General features: G+C 45.1%; 1 protein-coding gene across 1 annotated transcript in view; it reads right to left on the bottom strand.

Annotated features, from left to right (window-relative positions):
• Window positions 1-627: 627 nt before the first annotated feature.
• Window positions 628-20353, bottom strand: part of OstDelta (oligosaccharide transferase delta subunit) — a 57274-nt gene continuing 37548 nt past the window's right edge. The window contains exons 16-18 of the mRNA XM_075886994.1: window positions 10309-10384; window positions 3418-3557; window positions 628-1032 (exon numbers count right to left, since the gene is read on the bottom strand). Coding sequence (XP_075743109.1) covers window positions 3424-3557; window positions 10309-10384 — 210 coding nt within the window. The 3' untranslated portion in view covers window positions 628-1032; window positions 3418-3423. The remainder of the gene's footprint in view (window positions 1033-3417; window positions 3558-10308; window positions 10385-20353) is intronic.

Below are 20353 nucleotides of genomic sequence, written 5' to 3' on the forward strand. Positions count from 1 at the left end.
CGACAGCAAAGTGGTGCCCTTATGCCTATCTGGTATGACGGCACATTGTCTGGGTGCTGTCAACGCAAACCAATGTGCACTTTGACTCTGTTCTAAAAGTAATAGTCAATTTTCTTTTCCTTTTTTTTTATTGAAATAGAGGAACGACTGTCCGCATCACTTTTGTGAGAGTGTTATGTTTTTTTTGCACGTGGTTCACCAAATGGCCCTTCAGCATGTATTAAAAAAAGAACATATCCCAGTGAAATAACGTTTTTCGTTGCCCATGACTTATTTCAGAGCATTACAAGTGAGAAATCTGGGTGCGACTCTGTTCACTTGGTCAGCTATTTCCATGATGGCTATAAGGCAGTACTTCATTAAGACTCCCTCCACCCGACAGTGTTATACATCATGTATTGTTTTCAAAGCATGCTGCAGCAGAACACCTACACTTGAAAACTGGACATTGTAAGAATATCACCACAAGCTATTTATTTGTTCACTGGAAAGCTTACGTGTGTTATGCCAAAGAGGCAAACATAGTTGAAAAGTTTGTTAAAAAACTCAGTTTGCTGTCGACTAGTCAGTGACAAGCGATGCACTATTGAAGCTACAGACACTTGAACAAAAAAAAAAAGGCAGAGGTTGTATTGTCTGAAAAAACTTTTTATTACAGGTCTTCAACATGGCAGACAGATAGTGTGAGTGAAAAAAAAATTTAGAAAAAAAAAACCATGAGCTTTCTAAATCAGTTTACTAAGCGGCCACAGAGGCATGAAATAAAACAGGAAAAACAACCAAATACAAAGTAACAAAAACATTTGCAAGAGTGTTCCAGCGATGAAGCGCACTGTCACTCACCGTACTACTATACAAGCTCATAAAGAAATGGCACAGCCATACACTCATGAAAACAGAGACCCATGGAATGAAAAATGTCCTTGCACGCGACACATGCAGCTCCCCACCTGCACACTATAAAGTAAGAAAAAAAAAAAGGAATGATGCCTTCCCTGTCCCTTGCTTCCGATGACTTCCATTTATTATGATCTGCAAAGAGAAAAAGAAAGCGAGAAAAAGTGAAATGAGAAGCCGACGCAACTTTTGAATGGCGATACATTTTGACCCAAGTTGCAACAACTGCTGCTGCCCTTTGACAGAGCCGCTGCGGTGCTTTCGTAGACCACTCAGAGTTTCTCTTTGTAGCATCATCACAATTTCTCAAAGTGGTACTGCCACGAAAATTTGAGCAGTTTTTTTTCCGGCATGAAATGAAAAAAAAAAAAAATCAAGGGCTAAATGTGTGAGTGCGCCCTTAACAAGTAATTACAGTGCGATTTCGAAAGCTAGTTTCGGTTCCTACAGTACCCCGCCGTGACAACATAGTATGAGCTTCTCATGCACTCACATAAAATATCGAGACGTTTCCACAGCTGCTCCGCACTGTGGCTCCGCTGGTGGCACACAAGTGGCCATTTTGAAAGTTTTGGTGCCTGACATCACCACAACTAGCCAGAGTGCAGCGTGAAGTGACCACTATTCGTACTGTAGCCCGACGTCAAGCTATTCTCAACGTTGGTGTGTCTCGAGAAAATAAACTTGAAAATACCAAAATAAAATATCTCACCAGCATGTGCTCAGAATCACATTACTAAATTCCTAAATCATGACTACATGATTAGTAAGCCAGTGCACAACAACGCATCGGCACGTTGCTGCTTAACTGAAATTGTCTCGAAATGAACCTCTGTGCATGAAGATTCTTATGTGCTAGATTTAGAATAATGAGGTATTGGATTGGTTCAGTACTCGATGAATGGCTGGCACTTAGCAATATTATTACAAATTTAAAGTTCGAATGCAAATAGTGCATTCACAAGCTGCCAACACTTCACTGTAACTCATACCAGCATGTGCTCCATGAAAAGTGTTCAAAAGCATGGCATTGAGAACCATTCTTTTGAATATATCACATAGAGAGGTCAGGTAATTAAATTCTTTTCATTTATAGAATTTGATATTGTTACATTCTGCATGTTTCAGCCGAGAGCAATTAACATCAAAGGACACAGCGTTGTGCTGACACAAAGCAGCTGGTTTAATGCCTCGTACAGATTATTAACGCAGAATACATTTTCAATTTTGTGGATTGGATATGGTTACAAAAAGATTCATGCAACTTTCCTTTTTCTTTTTTTTTTTTTAATTTAGGCAAGACAACAGTGACCAGTATATAGATTTACAGCTATAAGAGATGGAAATGGTCCATTTTGAGATAAGAAATGGAAATGATCCAATACACGTCACAAAAAGTGACCTATATTTGGTACATAGTTTCTGAATTCACGATATTCACGACAGCACTAATCTGTGTACCACTGGCTAAGCTTGCTGCTCGAGTGAACGTGTGCTACCGGAAGCATGGCAAAGTGCAGCTAAAAAGCAATCTTGCACGAGGAAGCATGATAAAAAAACGAGTACAGCCAATGTTTTAGGTCGCTTTAACTAGAAATGTGTGAGGGAGCCCAGCTGGCATGGCACAGAGGCAATCAACTTTCCTCCAAACAACTGTTTGCCGAGTTGGAACCGAAAACTCAATTTGGTTAATAGCATGTCATGCTCTTCATAATAATACCATTGCTGTTGCAAGTTTTGATAGTATAAAGAATGAAGTCGCTACAAGCAGTGGCACGCTTCAGTAGAGATAGAGAACGAAAGGAAGACAGGGAGGCTAACTAAGATTTGTCTGATTTACTACCCTACATGAGGGAAAGGGTGAAAGAAAAAGCGCAAGTGTCGACGCATTCAATGTATTTTGATGGATGTACAGCGCTTGAGTGTATTAGAAAAAAATATGTATGCCCACACAGAAAGAAAGAATGCTATTACACAGGCGGAGCAGGTTTTTATACACTTAAAACACGTGAAAGGACATCGCAACAGGGAATGTGGCACATGCAGAGTGCCACCGAACAGTGATAGAAAGTAGATAAGTTTTCAAAAACATAATGAATTTATTTATTCACTTATTTATCTGCAAGAACATGACACAGGCAGCACTCATGCAGTTCTCACTTCCATTTGTAATGCAAAAGCCCCAGGAAACAGATAGCATTTTTCATCGACCGCAAAAAAAAGTGACAGTATTTGTACTGCCCCTTTTGCTTTCTGTGTCTGCGCGTCCCCGTACCCCCCTCTCCCCTACCTACTTCCCTTAACTAAGCACTGGAAATGCATCAAAGTTCAGTGTTCCAGCTAGTCTTGCAATCTACCTAAAGTCCAGCATCCTATAGCTAAAGACAACCACCGAGTCACTTTTCTACAATAACTGCAGAAGGACTCGCATTAGCTTTCCCAGCTAATGAGCTGCGAGGCCATCTTCCCGGCACACACCACCAGTAATACAGTGCACATAAATCGCAGAGGCGTCCTCACCTAGCTCTACTTCTTCTGCGTGAGCTGTGTGAGCATGCCATGGCCCGAGATGAAGGTGACTGTGCCCAGCCCGGCCAGGTACTTGAGTGTTGTGAACATGTTGAGCCGTAGCCAGAAGCAACAAAACAGGCCGAAGATGGCTGTGGAGCAAGAAAGAAGACAAGTCGTACAACAGCATCGTATCCACAGAGGAGAGGCACTCCAAGAATGTCTCACCTACAACTCAAATATTTAAACACTAACATTAGGGTGTTGAACAAAGTGAATTGCTCTCAGTCTAACTCTAAACAGTAGGCTTGGGTGAATATTCGAGCACTTTGAATATTCAAACAAATACTACAGTATTCGAATTCGCTTCAATTGAAATTTATAGGATTGCAAATTTGTAAGCATTCCAAATTAACGAATAAACAAAAATAAACCACATGTAACCTCCTGTAAAGATTTCACTACAGTGAATGAGTGATACACCGTGATTACACCCATCCAGGAGAAATCAGCACTACCGCAAAGCCTTACTTCTAGGTTAAACAAGCATGCTACCCTTGCGTCTATGCATCAATTCTTAAGTTTAAAGACTTGTTATACCGGCTTATATGCTCTAAGTATAGTAAATTTTAAACAGTAACATATTTTACAGGTTATCACTTGCGTTCTACTGAAAGTCAAACCCTGCTACTATTCAAAGTTGCTTCCACTTACTTTCCTTGGCCCATCATTTGCACACGCCTCGTTTGATATATATTGTTATGGTTAGATTGAGTTTAACTATGTTTATTTACAGGAGAGATCAGGCGACGATCGGCGATGATGGCGAACATAGGCCGAACCAAGTAACTTCCTCTTCCTCTACTTTTGTCCCCAAAACATGGCCCGGCTCATACCGTATCATTCTCCGGTTCGCAGACGAAGCCCGCTGGGTGAGCCGAATCATTGGCGTAGTGTGGGATGGAACTGCTTGAGACGAGCTACATGCGCCAACTGTGTTTGACTTGACCGACGACCAGCTGACGTCAAGCGTGCCACCACATAGGTCAAGTCACTCAGGCGATTTACGATAACGAATGGACCGACATAGTGGGCTAAAAATTTCTGGCATAAGCCACGTTTCCGCTGAGAGGTCCACAACCCCACGAGGTCCCCTTTTTCGAATGAAACGGTGTCGTGGCGTTGATCATACCTCTCCTTGGAGCGATCTTGCGATGCCAGTGTACGAATATGGGCAAGTTGGTGGGCTTCTTCAGCTCGGCACAGTGTATGAGCAACTGAATCGTCCGTATGGAGCTCGAATGGAAGTATCGTATCGAGGCAGCTGCACGATGGTTGAGCGTAGAGTAGGTAGAACGGAGTGAAGTCCGTGGTTTCGTGCTTCGCTGTATTATAAGCATAGGTGATGAATGGCAAAATGTCATCCCAGTTCCTGTGATTTGAGAATACATACATAGCCAGCATATTAGTAAGCGTGCGGTTTGTGCGTTCCACAAGGCCATTCGTCTGGGATGATATGACGTTGAATGGCAAAACTGCGAAGTGCAGAGACGAAGCAATTCCTCTACAGTGTCGGCGACGAACTGGCGACCGCGACCACTGATGATGACACGAGGTGGACCATGGCGAAGAACGATGGATCGTAACAGGAAGGAGGCGACGGAATCCACTGTGGAAGATGATATCGCGGCAGTTTCTGCATATCTGGTAAGGTGATTGACGCAGACTATGATCCAGCGATTGTTTTTGCAAGACCGCGGAAATGGTCCTAGCAGGTCGATACCAACTTATTCGAAAGGTGTTGTGGGCGGCGTTATCAGGTGAAGGAGGCCATGCGGACTGCTTGTAGGACGTTTGTGGCGCTGGCATTTGTCGCAACTGGAGACATATTGCTTCGTACATTGTCGCATTTTAGGCCAGTAGAAGCGCTCTTGAGTTCGATGCAAAGTGCGGATGAATCTAAGATGGCCAGACGTCGGGTCATCATGAAATGAAGGACGTCGTACCGCAGGCTTTGGGGAACCACTAGCAAATACCGCGCTCCATTTGCCGAGAAATTCACTTTGTACAACAGTTCATCGCGAAGACAAAAGCGACCACTGCCCTTGGGGCTTCTGACAGTGGCGAATAAAGAGTCTAAAGTCAAGTCATTGCGCTGTTTCCGCTGGAACATGGTGACATCAGGAAATGCGCGTGAAACAGTTGCAAAGCATATGCTAAACGTGTGTATTGTCATCAGTCATAGACAAAGGAAGGCGAGAAAGACAATCTGCGTCGGTATGATGCCGTCCACTTTTGTATGCAACATAAAGTCGAATTCCTGGAGGCGTAGAGCCCAGCGTGCAAGGCGTCCAGAAGGGTCTCGGAGAGTAACGAGCCAGCATAGGGAATGATGGTCTGTTACAATCGTGAAAGGACGCCCATACAGGTAACAACGAAACTTCTGAATAGCAAATACGGCTGCCAAGCATTCTTGTTCGGTCACAGTGTAATTTTTTTCAGCCTTGCTGAGGGAGCGACTTGTATAGGCAACGACATGCTCTCTGTCATTATGATGCTGAACAAGAACGCCTCCAATGCCAATACCGCTTGCGTCGCTGTGTACTTCCGTAGGAGCAGGTGGGTCAAAATGACGGAGAATCGGCTCTGATGTCACCAGAAATTTGAGTTGACATAACGCAGCGTCACATTCAGATGTCCACTTGAATGCACTGTCTTTTTGCAAGAGGCTGGTCGATGGGTACATGGTGTCTGCAAATTTAGGCACAAAGTGGCGAAAATAAGAACATAACCCGAGAAAGCTGAGAAGTTCTTTTACAGACGTAGGTGGCTTACAGGCGCTGACCGCTTCAATTTTCCGGGGGTCAGGCCTGACCCCATCTTTGTCTACCAAATGGCCAAGTATCAAGGCCTGCCGTTCACCAAACGACACTTCTTGGAGTTCAAGACCAAGCCAGCCTTTCCCACACAGTCCAGGATTGGGCCCAAACGAACGTTATGTTCTTCGAATGTGCGGCCAAAGATGACGTCGTCCAGATAGCACAAACAGATCTCCCATTACAGTACGCGAAGAATCGAGTCCATAAACCTTTCAAAAGTTGCGGGGGCATTGCATAGCCCAAATGGCATCACATTGAACTGATATAGTCCATCCGGTGTTACAAATGCAGTTTTCTCTTTGTCAGCAGGGTGTATGGGGATCTGCCAATATCCTGATTGTAGATCCAGTGAAGAAAAGTATGCAGCAGAATTTAGACAGTCAATTACGTTGTTGATCCGAGGCAGGGGATATACATCCTTTTTAGTCAAGGCATTCAATCGTCTATAATCAACGCAAAACCTCCAGGAACCATCTTTTTTGCGAACCAAAATCACAGGTGCTGCCCACGGGCTGCATAACTCTTCAATAACGCCCTTCTGCAACATGTCCTGAACTTGTTAAGCTATAACTTTCCGCTCGGATGACGAGACCCTGTAAGGCTTTTGCCGAACCGGATGAGCAAAGCCTGTGTCGATGGCATGCTGTGGTCGAGAGCATGGTAAAGACAGTCGCTTACCCTTTTTGCCGAAGTCAAACACTGACCCGTGTCGTTGTAATAGTTGGACCAATTGTTGTTGTTCATGTGACCATAGCGTCTTGCTAACCATGCTCAAAATGTGGGACTCGGGGAAGGTACTTCGTTTAGAGGTGCCCACGCGTTTCTCACTTTCCTCGTCGTTGATGGCGACAATAGAATTTTCCGTGACACCATGAAACAGTGCGAGCTTCATTCCTCGAGGAAGGATAATCAGTGCAGATGAAGAATTAAGTGCCCACAAAAACGCGCAGCCATTAGTAATTGAAATAATCGAATGAGGCACTATTACATCTTTCTTTGCACACTGAACCATGAGAGGTTGAACAACGGCATCAGACTGATACTGCAGCTATTGGAGTAGATACGGCTACTGAACTCATAGACCATGGTGGTAATGTCAGCTCTCAGGAAACAATCAGTAAGTCTTCCGGGGACAGCTGCTGCTTAACTAAGGCGGGAAGGGCATCACCACCGCTAACAGAAACTTCACCCGTGCCGCAGTCGACGAAAGCGCCACGCTCCTGGAAGAAGTCAATGCCGAGAATAACATCATGTGTGCACTGCTTCAGAATCTCGAACTCAGTTGGGAACGTTTTTCCCGCCAAAAACACATTAACGGCACATACTCCTACGGGTTGAAGTATGTCCCCGCCCACGCCACGAAATCTACCAGAATCCTGATAGGAAAACATAACTTTGCGGCCTAAGCTATCTTTAAACGAACTGCTCATAACAGAAACTATGGCACCAGTATTCACTAAAGCCGTTGCACACAATCCGTCTATTGACACACATATCCGGCTTTTGTCCATCGTAACTGGCGGAGGTATACGAGGTGAATCCTGTTGTGCGACCTCACCTCCATTGGCTGCGCTGGCTAGTTTCCCGGCGGTGGTGGTGGGGACCGCCGCCGTAAAGGTGAAGGAGAGCGATGCGTTTGGCCAGGCGGAGGTGTCAAGCTACGGTCAGAAGCGGGGGAGGTTCCACGCCAGCTCCCTTGTCGTAGGGTGCTATTGGGATACGTGGACCACCAAGGATCGTCACAATAATTGTGGCCACTGCGAGGAGGTCTTGACAATGGCTCGTATCTCGATGTCATCTCTCTGCCGACGGCAGAACCGAGTAATGTGTCCCGGACCACCACAGCTGTGGCACACAGGAGGTTGACGATATGCATTTTGGAAAGTATCGCGAGGGCGTGGTGACAAAGGAGCGTATTCGTTCGGGTTCTGATAGTCGGCGGCCAGCTGTCGAGGGTAACTGAAGCGGCGCTGCTGCCTTGTGTCTTGGTAGTGACTGCGCTGCGGCCTCGGTGGTGTGCCAGAAACGTAGTCGTACTCCTCGATGCCTGCTGCAGCAATGGCAACAGGATGCTGATGCTGGTCTGGAACCGGCAAGGGTGTGGCTTCACAAGGCATCGCGCGAGTGTGTCGACTGAGTTCTTCACGCATGATCTCGCGTATTGTAGATGCAAGATCAGAAGGTGCGTAGTTAGTTGTCAAGACTCGCTACCGTGGTCACATTAGGTAATCGACCAAATTTAGGAGCAATACGCCTCATCTTCAGCGTCTCAAACGTGCGACAGTGCCATATGACATCAGCTACTGTACCAATGCTGTCTTTGCCGATAAGAAAGTGATAAACATCCTCTGTGATGCCCTTCAACAGGTGGCCGACTCTGTCCTCCTCGGACATGCAAGAGTTAGCGGTCTTGCATAGTTTTAAGATCGCTTCGATGTACATTGCGCACGTTTCGCCTGGGACCTGGGCTGTTTGCAGCAGCGTTTGTTCGGCTTGCTTCCTGTTTGCCACGGTGTCCCCGAAACACTCCTTGATTTCGGACACGAAGCGTTCCCACGTTGTGAGGGCGTCCTCATGGTTCTCATACCATGTGAGCGCAGTGTCCCTCAAGAAAAACACCACGTTAGTCAACTGAGTTGGCGCGTCTCAAGAGTAGTAGTTGCTCACACGCTTGTAATGTTTGATCCACTCGTCCACGTCCTCGCCAGATTTGCCCCCGAAAGGACGGGGCTCAATCAGATGCTGACACTGCCAAAGACCAGCCGCGGATGAGGTCAGTAGTAAAGGTGTCGCTGGAACTAGTGGTGCAGTGCCGTCAGCTGCGGGGTTCAGGGTTCCGTCTTCACCGTGAAACATTTCAACCACCAGCGGTAACGGGGGCAGCCCAGCAATGCGGCGATTTCGGCGTAGCTCAGGTTGTTGCAGAACCGTGTTGCTTGGTTAGGTACCCTGCACCTCCACCATAAAACTGTTACGGTTAGATTGAGTTTAACTATGTTTATTTACAAAAGAGATCAGGCGACGATTGGCGATAATGGCGAACATAGGCCGAACCAAGTAACTTCCTCTTCCCCAAAACGTGGCCCAGCTCATACTGTATCAATGTGTATATATATATATATATATATATATATATATATATATATATATATATATATATATATATATATATATATATATATATTGTGCAGGGGTTAGTTGGGTCATCACAAATACTTTCATTATCTTAAGCATACATTTCAAATTCTATTCGAAATTATTAACCAAAGCCACCATCCGCTTTGAAACTAAAATTTGTTATTGGCACAAGCCTACTAAAAACAGCAATGTTGACGGAATTCAGGCACCTGCCACATATTTATCGCAACATGAACAGTTGAACTGATGTGATGTCTAATGCCATCAGAAGGAATAGAATGGTTTATAAAAACTAGGTACGGTAACACACTACTATGCTTATAGTCTGCATTACCACGTGATAACTTTACTGCACAGTACAGGCACACACAAGTGGCATCGTAATTTTAGCTTGAGGTGCAATTAGACAAGGTTACAATTCAAACGTTGGAGGTTCAGCCCCAGCTGGGGCAAGTTATCTTTCCGTCCACACAACTTTCTTCACATTTACACTACAACTACTTCTAATAATGCCCCCTATACTTTGCTTGGCATTATATTGCCTGTTGGTTCTCATTATTATTGTACCAAATAGCAATGTAGAATTTGCACCTTAAAAGCAAGGTTTGGGCAGTTGCATTAAAGCAACGCTACTTCTCCAGTGAGGTTGCACTAAAAAAGATTCGCACGTTCTTATATGCGGTAATACGCACAGGTAATGCGCGCACACATTCTTTTCTTTCTTTCTAAGGGATGTAAATGCGGATGCAAGCAAAACACGAGGGGCAGGTCCTGACACAAAAGCACTGCACGAATTATTAATCATATGTCTTGCATGTGGGACACAGTCATAGCCTAATTCCATGCAGCAAAAGCTGGCCTTCTATGTAAATGATAGAACACTCACCTGCCAAACCCAGGTGAAACACGATGGTGCTCAGACTGAAGGGGAAGTTGGACAAGTTCACTCCGATGCGTATCCACTGCGCAAGGAATGGGAGAGGAAATGAACACATAGGAACACACTGTGTAATGCGGTGTCAGTTACAGGCACACTGTGACACAAAGCTAACAAGTCCTCTGTGCTGTAGTCTACTGGGGATCAGGTCGAAAAGCTGCGGTAGCTCGTTGCCCAGCAGTCTCTGCAGTTCACTTTGTTCTCGCAAATAAGAAAATCCTGAACGTGGATCATACGAAGAGCATCTCACAAGATATTTTTTTTTATGCATAACTATCCTAATAAAGCTTGCTGCATAAACTGGGCTCCGACTACAGCATTTTCCTTTGGAACAGGTTACCAGTTAAAACAGACCAGAGTTGACTACAAGCTTATAGCGTATGATTATGTGCACCATGTTACAAACCACAGTTTAATAAAAGTCACCACAGCATGAGTTTTGGCCAATCACACAACTTTTTCTATAATTAGAAAAACAAAACAGGAACATTGATACAAACATGTCTTCTGTGCTTCATTGAGTGCTGTATTAGTGTGAGCATGACAAGCGAATGACTCTTCATTCTCTTTAGATATTATCATCACCTTTACATCTTCATCATCTGTAAATATCATCACCAGTGTGATTTAGCTCGAGCCTGGCTGAACAAACCGGTTCCTCACAAGTGGTGCACGGTGCTTCTCGTTCCCCAAGTCCTCTCGCCCATTCTCGCTGAAGCTCCGCTCGGGTCGTTGCGTACGACTCCCTGCCATGGCCGCCCAAGAAAATCCTGGCCCATTCAACGTCGCCGTACTACTTCAGCCACCGCCACCCGCTCTGCCCAACAACATTTGCCTCTGTAATCCACCTGCATTTACCGGTCTCCGAGATGACGATGTAGAAAACTGTATCAACTACGACCTCGTCAGCGATTTGAACAGGTGGGACAATCCACATAAGTTGCGCAGCATCCCATTTTACTTGTCCGATGTTGCCAAAACTTGGTTCTGGAACCGCCACCGGATCTCCCCGGCTGGGACACTTTCGCGCAGCAACTTCGTCAAGATTTCGGTGCTCCTACAGTTCGCGCTGAGGCAGCAAGGAAGAAGCTCGCTGAGCCCACGCAGCTGCCAGGTGAATCTTACACCTCGTATATTGAGGATGTACTTGCACTGTGCAAGTGTGTTAACTCCATCATGTCTCAGAACGACCAAATACGCCGCATTATTAAAGGCATCAACAACGTCGCCTTGAACGCCCTCACCACGCAAAATCCTACCACCACCCAGGACGTGATAACCATCTTCCAGGGACTTAACGAGCTTCAGTCTCTTCGCCTCTGCTACGATGCCACCGACATTCGTTTCCCTGTACCCCTCGACTTGCGTGCGCTTATTCCCGGCATCGTTCGTAAAAAGCTTCAAGGGCGCTGCTCTTCCTGAGCTGCGGAAGTTACTCTCCATTTTGCAAAAGATGGCTTGCGAGACCTGATTAGGCAAGAGATCGCGTTCGCATCGCGTCCGACCTTTTCCAACGGTCCTTGCATGTGCCAGACGCCCACGCACGCCGAAATTGTTGCGCTCTCTGCCGCATCCACCATTTCTGTGCCTACACCAGGAGACCATACCCCTGTGGCTTTGTTGTCACCCCAGTGTGTGCACCGCCTTACTACGCCCCTCAGCGCCCTCCTCGGCCTATCTGTTACATCTCGTCATCACATCTTCGCATTTTTTCGTGAGTGCATGAGATGGAATTTCTTGTCTTTTGCACTTGCTTCAATATCTTGTCATATTTGCAAGATGTTTCAGCGCGCGAACAAAGGAAAAAGCACAGGGTAGACAGAAAGAGCGCTGACTTCCAACTAACTTTATTTCACAGAGTGGCAAGAATATATACTGCTAAAAAAGGATGATAACAGAGCATGAAGGTAAAATGCACCCTAATCTACACATCAGTAACAAAACACGTGTGACAGGTCCTCTATTGCCTCAAAGCCGAGCTAGGTAATCACGTTCAGCCTGTGATAAAGAAATCGATGATGTGCTTACACATTTATCTCCTAGCAAGTGTATTTTTTCGGCTTCAATAATTTCTCGGGTAAGCTGATCCCAGTGCCTTGCCAATATGGAGCACTGATCAAAGAGAGGGGTGCACCCACAATCTCGGCAATGAATGCCAAGATGCCCTTGTACCACATTATGCACATTGTTTCGGTGTTCTCGGAGGCGGTCATTTATGCACCTGCCGGTTTGCCCGACAAAGATGCACCCACACGTCAGTGGAATCAAGTAAACGACTCCCACTGCGCATGGGACGTAGCGTGTCCTGTGCGCGACAGAGCACGAGGCAGAATTTGCACGAGGTGCATTGACCCGTTTGCAAAGCCTCTGCAATTTTTCCGGGGCAGAAAAAACCACAAAAACGTTGGCGTCTCGAGCAATCTTTTTTAGCCTGTGTGATACGTCGTGCACGTAAGGCAGTACGACAGGCCGGCTCTTTTTGCCACTGTTTCGCTTATCCGGTTTGTCGCCTCGCTTCAAGACAGTGACCAGCTTTTCCGCCACCGAAACGAGAACATGCGCGGGGTAACCAGCTTTGGTAAGCCGCTCTACTTGTAGAGCAAAGCTGTGGTGTACCATGTGGGGGCATGACTTCTTTAAGGGGAGACGCGGGTCGAAAAGTCGCGTTTTTTTTCCAAATTTCACCTTTTCTGTTTTTTTGTTGCTTTATCATCTTTATACATTATATTTTGACATCTGAAAATATCACAGCGAAATAAGCATCAGAAGTCAGTGAAAAACGCGTCTGAGTGAGCGGCAGTGACGCGCGGCATCACGAAATTTACACAAAACGGGCTGCTGTTCGCGTGCTCGCGGGGCCGCGAAGAGAGCTGTCCGCCATATTGCGGCCGCTGGCTCGTGTAGAGTTGTCCTTACCATGACCTACTACACTCCTGACCTGCCCAGAGAGCACCTCTTCCAGCGCCCACGTTCTAGTTCATACCTTCTGCCGCTAGGGCCGTCACCTACGAGCGGCGTGGCGCTAGGCAGCACCTGTTCGCTGTCGTCTGCTTCAGCCATCGCTGTGGCAGTGCAAATCGTTCTTATTGTGCATGAATTGTGTATGAATGTGTAAAATATGGCAAATAAAGCGATATGATTCCTCGTCAGAGTTGGCTGCATTCGTGTGGACGTTTGAAGCAGAAATAGAACCGTAAAAAAAGCACACAAAGGGTCACAGTGGCAAGCAGACGGGAACTTTTCTACAAATGAAGGAAAATTTATTATGAAAATATTTCTTGAATGAAAACGTAGTCCAACGAGATAAAAAAACTATTGTTAGGCATTCATTGTTCACACTGAATCACGATGGTTCCAGACGATACGCATACACAAATTGCAGAAGATACGCAGAAACACAGTAGGTCGTGTGCAGAAACTTGCAGACGGCAGATAGCTGCAGTAGTCAGCTCTAATAGTGGCCGCGTGCAGTTTTTTTTTTTTAGATGAGCTGACACCTCAAATGTAAGTATGGTGTATTGCTGCGTGCCATATTGCAAATCGGAACAAGGCAAACAAAGTAAAGTAAGTTTTCACGAGTTTCCTGCCACAGACATACGGGAAGAATGGATCGAGGCAATTGGAAGAAAAGGTGAGTCTTGTGTTTTTGAGAGTCGTTTCAATTCAGAACGAGTTGCAAGCTAGCAAGAAGCACCAGGGTGCTTTAGTAAACTTTATTTCCGTGTGTTATGCTAATTCACTGAGCTAAAAAACATGAAAGCTTTTTTAAAGTACCGCGGCTAATATGGCAGGCTCCACAAATAGTGCCAAGAAATTTAAATATAGCACACAAGAAAAAAGTAAATATACGAAATCTGTAAATTATGTAAAAATGCGTAGCGGTGGGTTGCGAGGGGTTCGAGCACCCTTCCCGAAGGCTGCCTCAACAAATGCCGCCGAAATCCATAAAAAAATTAATGATATGAAATATTTACGTGCTGCCTCCACAGTTTGTCTCTCTGTGTGTGTGTGTGTGTGTGTGTGTGTGTGTGTGTGTGTGTGTGTGTGTGTGTGTGTGTGTGTGTGTGTGTGTGTTTAGCGATGGACAACTCTTGAACACTGGGTGTCACTGAAGTTAGCGACCGAATTTGGTCAAATGTATTTCTCATCTCAAACCTCTATCTTCCCATACAGCTTTGTTCGTTTCTGTATAAGCTTACTTAAGGTAATTAGAAACGTTACGCCGGTAACGAAATGTGGCGATTAACTGTTCACTCTATATAGGGCTGGCAGGCGGTCGGGTATAATGACATAATTGAAGTCCTTCGTGCAATGAGCCCATCGGCTCTGTGAGGGTTAAGAGACCCAGCCGGTGAAACCGAAATGAGGAACCTGGAATAATCAGCGACAGATACTCTATTTATGTGCGTGCTGCATCTGAGATTACATCATGCATGACAAAGATTCGTTTTGGAGAATGCAAAAGAACAAAAACCACTGAAGTCATCGTCGTCAACGGCGGAGTCATTGTACAGGTTAGAGGTTTGCGCTCTAAACCAAGACCAAGGCGCTCAAGTGCGCCTCGGTTTCGGCTCTGTCGTATTGGGTCGCGCTTCGTTACTGAGCAGCCATTAGGAAATTCAGCTTTGTTATGAAACCTTGTATAGCCAATGAGCTCTTCGAATAAAGGGCTTCAAGTATGCCACTGGACTCGACCACGTACCATCACTAAACATCAATCGACGAATGTAGTCATCTAAAAAGACATTTACAAAGGCTGCGAGAAAATATGAAAATGCACTAAATGGGTATACAGGTACTTCCCCAGAATAAAATCGTGGCTATGCTTTTTCTTAACCTCCCCATTTGGCTTGTTACATTTTGGAAAAATTAATTACAAAAAAGGTGTTATGGACTGTTATTTTGCAATCTTGCTAGCCATGCGTATACGCCTTTACCTTTGATGAAGGTTCAGGAAAGCATCGCTGGGAGCCCAGCGACCGGTCGAAGGTATGCAGCCTGCATTTTACCGCTGAAGATTACAGAACAGTGACGAAAAGGAAGATGTTGAAGCCCACAGCCGTGCCTTCCTTATTTCCCGCTTCTCCTGATCCACGTGGGCAAGATCCAATGCCGCGGAAAAAGCGGCTAAAACGAACGCAGGGGGAAACAACGCTGGCACCCATACAAGTAAAAATACTGTAAGTAAAACTTGAAGTCTAACACAACAACGGATAAGAATAATGTTAGCAGTATTCCCTTATGCGTTTAGCGGGACAATATATCTGTCATGCTTCGCTATTTTTTCGGCTTAACAGGGGAACGTCCAACGCAGATTCTTCTCAAGAAGAGCGAGCATCAGCGGAGCCTGGGGAAGTATATAGTTCTGAAAACCCAATTGAAACTGCACAAGAGGCCGAGTGGTTGCATTTTCCATCAAGTCAGGACAACATGGAGGACTGTAGTTCAGTTATACAAGGGGAACACCAGAAGAGGCCAGTGCGGCGCTCCATGACGTCGCAAACGTCGATCGGTTTGAAGAAGATGCGCTCCCTGGTCGCGGCAACTAAGACGTTGCGGCGGAAGTGCAGCAGGCTGAAAGAAATGAACAGTAATTTGCATTCACAGCTAGAGAAGCTAAAGAAAGATTTTTTCGAGATGAAAGCCCTCGCCGAGGCGAATGGCGCTCTAACGCTGCAGGTACGCAGTTACGTCAGTGGACGAATGTTATATTAATCCTTTTATATTCGCACTTAATTTTAAATGACTCTGAACATAATAACAATTTAGGAGTAAGTCAATTCTATCAACATCACCCGTACTACGAGAGGACGTCCGGTGAGCGAAGGAATTCTCGAAACTATAAGAGATTGTAAAGGTGGCGATGCTACCCTTAAGTTCTCGCGCATCGGCTAGCAGTGACGTCATACTTTGACGGCCTCAGGTAATGTCTAAGACTGCTGTGTTAGTAGATGCAAGGTCTGAAGTAGCAAGTTTCAAAGAAATGTTCTCAGCCAATGCGGCCAAGTACACAAGGAGCGACGCAACATAAAGCGACGTGCACGTGTCGAAGATTGTTCGCCAAACTCAGAACATTAAACCTAGTCTTAATTTTTTCTGTTCTAATAGTCGTATGATCGGAACAGGAACGATAGAGAATTATCAGGTACTCATTTATCAGTCTATTAACTTAGTGTCCCTATACTTTTTTGTAAGAAACGTCAGAAAGGGGAGGATGGAAGCTTGCAGTAAAAAACCTGTGAACAGGGGTTGTTCCCATTCTTTAATCGCTGTTTACACACACACAAACACTGAAAATAATCATGAACCAACTCGCTTAATCAGTAGTTTTAGCAAAGTTGTTTCGAGGCGGCGTTTCGACAAGCAGGCTTGTTTTCTGAAAGACTGAAATACAATTATAGCCTTAAGGATGACAAGTCCGCTGTCATGATGTCTGCTCGAGAGAAACTCTGTTTATAGATTTTCTTCTTCATATAAATTTACGTGACATTTTAGTGTACGCCGATGCTGGCAATCTTTCTGGTCATACGAAGGTGTAGGCCTGACATAAGGACACGGAATAAAAGAAGGTTGGTGGGTAAGCGCGCACATGAGCAAGTGTTTAAGATACGAAGGTCGGTGTGTACCCCCTTGCGTGATTGGCGCACCCCGAGTTTATTCCTTTATCCTGCGAACAACGAGTTCAAATTTCTGTCGTCGCAAACAATTAGGGACATTGGACTGACAACTGGAAAGACAGTAATTTGCAAGCTGTGTTGTGTTGGTGCTATGGGCCGATCGGTTTATGCTCGTACAGGAAGCCACGCTTGACGCACATGTGATGTCTGCCTTATAAACTTGAGCGAGCAGCATTGCATTCAAAAAGGAAGGAATGGTTTGGAAAGTGTAAGTGAACAGTTTCCGCTAGTCCGTATGTGTGAGTCGGTGGCCGGTTACTGAACATGACGCAAGTCTGAAGTTGCGCAATTCATTAATGTAGCATAGCTGCAATTGAATGTCCACGTGGTGACATGAAACATCTATTATTGTCTTAAGAGTAAACGCATATCTTTTCTCGCGATTATGAATTGTTGAATAAGGAATGATGCCAAATGCAAGGTTTCGACAATCAGGTGCACTATTCTTTGTCAGGACAGCAACAGCCTCCTTTAGTAGCGTGTGTGTGAACGTTTGCTCACTCTCCCACAACATCTAAACTTGTCTTGACAAGGGCAAGTCCAGTACGTAAATGTCGAATTGTTGGATGCGCCGGCATTCCCTGCTCTACGATGTTTCAGCGGGTCAAGCTTCCATTCTCCCCTGCACTTCCGCTTTCTTCCAGTATGTTATCTTGCGCGTGATTTACGCATTTCAACTGCCCTTTCATCATCAGGAAATGCTGGACGAGAACGACAAGAAGGCTGAATTTTTGAAGGAGCAATTGCAATGCCTGCGTGAGAAAAATCACCGTTGGAAAGAGGTGACCATCAGGCAGGCCATAATGTGGCAAGCTAAATCACCCTGCGGGTACGAAATGTTGCGGAGGTCTGGGTGCCTCACCCTTCCAAGTCGCATGACACTGAAGCGTTACATTGGCTACTGTACTGGAGCAGTTGTTTCGTCGCTAATGAAGCAAAGGCTGCACACGGAAAGCACACACTTGTCCGAACGGGTACGTTACTTCGATCAGAATTATTTACAATATGCACGCGAATAACGAAGGAAGCAGCGCACGCGGCAGTGTTTGACTGATCAAAATACATGCTAGTATAGCCGAATGAAAAGTGATTTAAAGTGAATAAACAGGGACCAGACCTGTGGCAAGGATTACTCGAACGTAAGATGTATTGTTTAAGAGTATACGGCAGTGCGCTATGTTTGCTCTAAACCCTAATCATTTCTGTTAAATTATGGGTCATGTACGGAACAACAAAGAAGGTTATTTATATAATTAACTGTCTCCGCCGATATATAACGCATGTCTGTTAACAGTGAATTCCCCCCCCCCCCCATTTTTTTTGTTAGGAAAAAATGGGCTCTTTGATTGTGGATGAAATGTCTTTAAAGCAAGCACTGACGTACGAAAAAAAAGGAGACAAAGTCCATGGCCTAGTCGAAATGGGAGGCCTAGAAAAAGAAGTGGGCATTCAGAACGAGCTGGCCACACACCTTCTCGCCTTTGTATTTGTAGGCTTATCAACGCACTACACGTAAGTGAATCATCACTTTGTCTATCACTATACGTTTCGCTGTGACTGAAAGACTAACCCCACCTATAGATATAAAAAGAAAACGTTGTCTTTAATTAACCAATGATGTGCTATTCCGCGACCAGGGCTGAAAGTCTGGGGAGGGGCAGGGGGAGTCGTCTTCTATTTTTTAAGGAGGGCTCCCCCCCCCCTTTCCCCCGGCAAGTCAACTTTAGCATTGTGCACTTATTTGACAAGCACTCGAGATGAGCAATTGGCTCTCCTCCTCTCTCCAACGGAGTGAGATTTTAAGCCCAGCTGACACCGACGCTACAGAATACTGCTAATTTTTATCTTTTTCAGGCTACCCGTGGGATATTATTTCACGCAGTCAGTAAAAGGAGACCACCTGCATCAACTAACACTTGAAGTAATTAAGTCCATCGAAGAAGCAGGATTCCAAGTGGTCCGACTTGTAGCTGACAACCACGCTTCGAACAAAAAGATGTTCACCATGTTAGGGAATGGTCGTATGATGCCAGTTGTGCCGTAAGTTGCTAAGTATATATTTTTGCTCTCAGCTCGCATTAAGCTGTGCGCAATGCCTAGTGTAAATATTTTTTTATATGTATTCGCAGTGTGCCCTCAATGTATGCATGGATCGAATCCCAGCTGCGGCTGCTGCTTTTCCGATGGAGGCGGAAATGTTGTAGGCCCGCGTTCTCAGATTTGGGTGCACGTTAAAGAACCCCAGGTGGTCGAAATTTCCGGAGCCCTCCACTACGGCGTCTCTCAAAATCATATGGTGGTTTTGGGACGTTAAACCCCACATATCTATCAATCAATGTATGCACGCGCATGCATGCCGTGTTTGAGTGAAAAAAAAAACAAAAGACTTGGTCGCACAAAAAAAAAAGCCTGTATCAGCATCAGAGCCCCCCCCCCCCCCTTCTTTTTTTTTAATCAGCGCTGCCATATAAGAAAGCCGTGTCCATAACAAGATTGCTATCAACAGTACAATCGCTGTAAATAGCCCGTCTTTACAAATCAATTGACGTTACGCGTTTGCGTAATGTATGCGCACCTGCATGCGACTGTATGAATGGGTGAGTATACTTAAAGTTTCGGAAGATTTAAGGTGTAGGTAATCTCAATAAAACACACACACAGACCTGCAGGATCATGGCATGAGTGGAGAAATTTTATAATAAGGTAATAATTAACAACGCACACGTCCTTCGAATGGCTAACATTTACATTACTTTGGTAAAAAACAGAAAACCGTATATGCAACTAATTATTCACACCGCAAACGCCGCCTTTCTCCAATTTATTTATTCATTTTTTTTTGTTGTTGTTGCAGACATCCAATGGATATGAATCGGAGGCTCTTCCTTTCTTTTGACCACTGCCACATCCTGAAAAATCTCCGCAACCAGATGTTGTCCACCAAACGCGTTCTGTTCAACAATGGGCATTACTACAGCCCCAGGTATTTGAGAAAGTTGCTGGACATAACAGAAAAACAGTCGTCGTTCAAGCTTGTTCGGAACCTTACGCAGAAGCACGTTTACCCGACGAACTTCGAGAAATTAAGCGTGAAGAGGGCCGTTGAAGTGTTCTCTCCACAGGCATGTATAAGAAAAGGTGTAAACCCATTTAGCGTTAGTGTCACACACTCCCAGATTCTCTGTATTCCTTGTAGACATCACAATGCGTGACGCACACAGGTCATGCAGGAAATGCCTTTTCGTTAGCTGTAAATTATGTATGCTTCCTGCAACCTGTATTACACAAAAAAATACATCTAATTGAGCTAGAATCAT

Source organism: Rhipicephalus microplus, chromosome 2 (genome assembly GCF_043290135.1).
Source record: "Rhipicephalus microplus isolate Deutch F79 chromosome 2, USDA_Rmic, whole genome shotgun sequence".
Classification (NCBI taxonomy): Eukaryota; Metazoa; Arthropoda; class Arachnida; order Ixodida; family Ixodidae; genus Rhipicephalus; species Rhipicephalus microplus.